Source organism: Olea europaea, chromosome 15, assembly GCF_002742605.1.
Source record: "Olea europaea var. sylvestris chromosome 15, O_europaea_v1, whole genome shotgun sequence".
Lineage (NCBI taxonomy): Eukaryota > Viridiplantae > Streptophyta > Magnoliopsida > Lamiales > Oleaceae > Olea > Olea europaea.
The window spans coordinates 26,104,334-26,109,149 of record NC_036251.1 but is presented as its reverse complement, the minus strand read 5'-3'; the positions used below and the strand labels follow the sequence as shown (position 1 = coordinate 26,109,149).

Genomic DNA, 4,816 nt, shown 5'->3' with positions numbered 1-4,816 from the left:
AATTTTTGATCACACAGTTTGAAATGTCTAGGTCTGCTCCTGGTCGGAGAAATTTGTATATTAATAGTTTTTCATCACTATTTTGTTATTTAGTGTGAGCTTCCTGTCTTACTACATTTTGTAATTAAATTTTTATTTAAAGAAAAATGTGAAAACCCAAATTTCGGTGGGAGCCTGGGACCCACTGACCACCACATTCCTCCTCCATGGACCATTTTTTCGGTTTAAGCAAATAATACTTTTGGAAGAAAAACATTCAAATTCCCACCCCCACACCGGAGACATGGCACACAATTTAATTGGTGAATAAATTAATAGTATGTCATATATATTTACTGATTCATTAACTAAATGGTGTGCAATGTCATCGACATTTAACATAAGCTAAACACCGATATTTAGGAAATCATTCTTATATATATATATATATATATATATATATAGACACACACGAACACATTTGAGCCAGGCTTAACAAATTTACTTATAAGTAAGTTGCAAGGTAAATAAAGTCCATTTATGAAACTAAAAAAAATAAATAAGTAAATTAACAATAACATCGTGGAAAAGTGAGATACATCTTGTTAACAGTATTCTTTTCAGTGTCTCATGGAAAGAGTCCTACATGTAACCCGATTTTGCTTTGTTTGGCACTTTATTTGAGGGTAATTAGCAAAAATGATCATATTTTTTTCATTCATTGTAAAAAGTCGTTTTTGTTTCAAACTTGGTATTTACACGTCATTTCAAACCTTATCCTTACGGAGTTGATCATTTTAGTCATGTTCCATTAAATTCTTTCGTGAAATATAGATAATTGGAAAAAAGGTTCCTATCATTTGCCTTCATTGTGCAAATTGTTTGTATCGTTTCAATTTGACATTTTTTTGAATTGATCTTTCTTTGAGAAAAATATCCTTACCATTTAGGTTCTCCATTATAAGATAGATTATTCTACTTATACTAAATCATATACAAAATGGGTCACAAAATCAACAAGTGGCAGCCTCCAATTGGAGGGACAGCTGTGGGGCCAGTCGTCCCTCCAATCGACGGCCGCGCACTTGTTGATTTTGTAACCCATTTTGTATTCATAGCATGATCCTTAAAATATTGTAAAATGATTAATTTACTCCCATTTTTAAATAAACAAAAGGAAAAGACAAATAATAAAAAATCGATTCTAAATTTTAGAGTTTTTTAAAAAAGTATAAACAAGTCTCAAGAAAAAAAATAATAATAATATTTTAGAATCATGCTTGGTTTACACCTTGGTATTAAAAAAAAAAAGTTGCTTCTTCAATTATTCACTTTTTTACAACAATACAAGTGTCAATAAAAGTGTACAAATAACAAAGTTGAATATTTTATAAACCCAATTACCGCTATCAACAAAATAATTAAAAATATAAATAAGTAAAAAATAATAATTAGAAATAAAAAAACAAAAAATTAAAATTTGTTGAGGCAAGGCTAAGGTGCCAATGCTAGTTTTTTTCTTTTTAAAGTTAAAATTTATAATTATTAAATAAATTTTTTATTAATTAAAAATTTAAAATAATATTAAAATAAGAAAACACTTTTTTACGCATTTGTCTCGCCTTAATTCGCATTGCCGTTAACTTGGTATCAACGCATCGTCACGCATTACACCTTTTAGAACACTGGTTGAAACTAGTTAAATCCCTAAAAAACCTATGTAATTTAACTTTTAAAAAAAATATTGGAATACGAAATTTGATTATAGGAAAATAACTAAATTTTTGGATGGTGCTACAGCGGGATGGGGGGAATGCATGGTGGTGGCGACGGTCGATGGCAGGGTGCGGAGTTGGATGAGTAAGAAGCACTGTTTTTTTTTTTTTTTTAATTCTTTTCTTAATTTTTTATTCTTTTAATTCTCTTTTTAATTATTTTGATGGAGGTGATGGAGGGGTGGGATGGATGTAGGAATAAGTGGGTTAATTGAAAAGATAAATTTTTTTTCCTTTATTGGGACGTTATATATTATTTTAGTCGAGGCTCGTTTATATTTTAAAAAGTTGAGACTCTAGATGCAATTTTTTATATATTTATTTATTTTCTATTTGTTTATTTAATGAGGAAGGTAAATTAGCCATTTTTGGGTAAAGAACGATTGATTTGATTGTCTAAATATCAACATTGAAATGATAAGAAAGATTTGCTTGATGAAGATGTTGGAAGAAGTTTGTGAATAGTGACGTCGAAATAAGTATAATGATGGTGACAAAGTCGAGGCAAGAGTTGGACTCTTTGTCCTTAAGTTGAATTTGCCCCGCAACGGTGCCTACGGATTTCGGCAATCGACTCCCAAGATACAACGGCTACACTTGTGTTTGTAGCACTCCAAAACACAAGTACAACGAACCAAATTTAGGTTTATGTACTCCAAGGATGAAATGAAAGAAAATCAAAATAAATGAAATGATTTTGATTTTGGATAAAAGAGAGGATGAGAGACGTTTTGCATATCAAACTGTGAGGAATAGGACACCCAAAGGGTCCTATTTATAGACCATGAAAGGGTGTGGACGAAATGGTTGAGGCCAAACCATGCACCCTTTTCCAAACAATGCACCACCTTTATGAAAATGTGTCTATTCACTGATTTTCGTCCTTTTTCGTAATTTCTTATTCATCCGATATTGGTTTTCGAAATGCCAAATATACTCTTCAATACATGCAGAGAAATCAAAATTCTCTTTCGGGGGCGTTGCCCCCGACCCCCCACGAGGGGCGCTGCCCCCTCGACCCTCGCGACCTGACCGGGCAGGTCGATCCCCGTTTGTGCGCCCCGAAGCGGCGAAGTGGCAAACAATTTTGCTTAAACGGATTGAGTCGAGCTTTTGAGTATTTGGTCGAAATCGATACGAAGTCACTTTAATCGATTTTCAATTCTCGATTTATTTAACCAATATCCAACAGAAGATAAACAATACGAACCTTTCGTACCATTACCTATACTTTACGGAAGGATTATTTAAAGGAATATGATGAAAAGGACCAAATTCGCAAGAAATATTTAAAATGAAGGTGTAAATATCAAGTTTAAAACATTAAGGACTATTTACACAAGTGCAAATGACTCATTGAGAAAGGAACTTCCCATAAAAAACCGTCAAATGTTCCGCGGTCTCACGGAATTAGCGTGGGTCGCATTACAGATTAAAACAACAAAGTGGTACAGATACAAACGCATACATACATCTCGCCCATAAGTCTCTGAAGAATTCGCCCAAAAAGACCAGTGAGATGGAGGAAAAACTAAGAGACTCCACAGGAACTCCGCCGCCCTCCGCCACCGTAGCTCAGTCGAAGCCTCCTGAGGCTCTGCCCTCGGAGCAGCCCACCTCAAGGCGGAGAGGCGGTGGCCACAAGCGGAAATCGGCCTCCATTAACAGTGGCGGTGGTTCATCTACTCAGACCATTTCCTCCAAGCGCCAGGCCCGAGAGAAGCCATCTCCGGTGTCATTTCCTCCGATCCACCACAATGGACCATTCACTAGGGCTAGGGTGCAGCCGAACAACAACGGTGTGTCGGTGGTGGAGCCAACGGAGCGAGGTCGCATAGAAACCTCGGTGAAGAAAGAGGATTCGATTGAAGTGAACGAAAATCGGGAGGCTTTGGAGGCGAAGATTGAGGCTGAGTATGAGGCCATTAGATCGAGAGATGCAAATGTCCATGTGGTGCCTACTCATGCCGGTTAGTGAGTTTTTCTTGCAAAATTTAATGCTATGGGCATTTATTTATTTTTATTCTGAGCGGTGAAAGTTTAGTGATTTCGAGAAGTATGTAACTTCTTGTACTTTCTTAGCGTAATGCTCCTCTTGAAGCTTCATTTTCAAGCCTTTTGGAGATGAAGATGAAATTTTGTTTAGGGCTTTTGGTTCAAAGTAATAAATCCTCTCTCCTCGCCATTTTTTATTTTTTATTTTTTATTTTTTGACCTTCTGAAATTTCTTGTCAAAAGTTCAGAAAATGAAAATCTCCAAAGAGCTCCCAATTTCAGAATGGACATATAAAACAATATTCTCAATCAAAATAAACTAAATCAATTGTTTAGATCAATAAAATGCTACTCGCATTGTACTAATAAAGCTATAAATCAAGATTCCCTTATTTATATTCTTCTAATTTATGGGTTCTATTTGTGTCACTACATCTTCCATAGCTATGACGTTTGTTGTTTATCTGTTAATCTCGATTTTATAGTTCTTTTATACAAACAGGGATATATATCTTACACTGCAACTTCTATTTGTTAATTGCTTTATGGTTTATAGGATGGTTTTCATGGGGAAAAATTCATCCCCTAGAAGAGAGAATGCTTCCATCTTTCTTTAATGGGAAATCTGAGAGTAGGACTCCTGATATATATATGGAGATACGGAATTCTATCTTAAAGAAGTTTCATTTCAATCCCAATGCACAGATAGGGTTGAAAGATTTAGCCGAACTCACAGTTGGAGAATTGGAAGCTAGGAAAGAGGTGATGGAATTCTTGGATTATTGGGGTTTGATTAATTACCACCCATTCCCATCCAATGGATCTGATGCATTTGGTCCTGATTCTGATGTCAATGCCAGTGCTGATGCTGATGAACCCCAAAAAACAGATTCTTTAGTTGAGAAACTCTTTCGTTTTGAAACAGAGCAATCACGGACTCCAGTTGTTCCCAGATTTAACCTGGCAACACCAGCTATGTCATCCGGATTGTTTCCAGATTCTGTCGTTGCCGAAGAATTGGTGAAGTCTGACGAGCCTTCAGTCGAGTACCACTGCAACTCTTGTTC

At 35.6% G+C, this 4,816-nt stretch overlaps 1 protein-coding gene across 1 annotated transcript in view; it reads left to right on the top strand.

The window, feature by feature from the left end:
- Nucleotides 1-3,221: 3,221 nt before the first annotated feature.
- The window catches only part of LOC111411463 (SWI/SNF complex subunit SWI3D-like), a 6,008-nt gene continuing 4,413 nt past the window's right edge, over nt 3,222-4,816 (top strand). The window contains exons 1-2 of the mRNA XM_023041993.1: nt 3,222-3,724; nt 4,306-4,812. Coding sequence (XP_022897761.1) covers nt 3,274-3,724; nt 4,306-4,812 — 958 coding nt within the window. The 5' untranslated portion in view covers nt 3,222-3,273. The remainder of the gene's footprint in view (nt 3,725-4,305; nt 4,813-4,816) is intronic.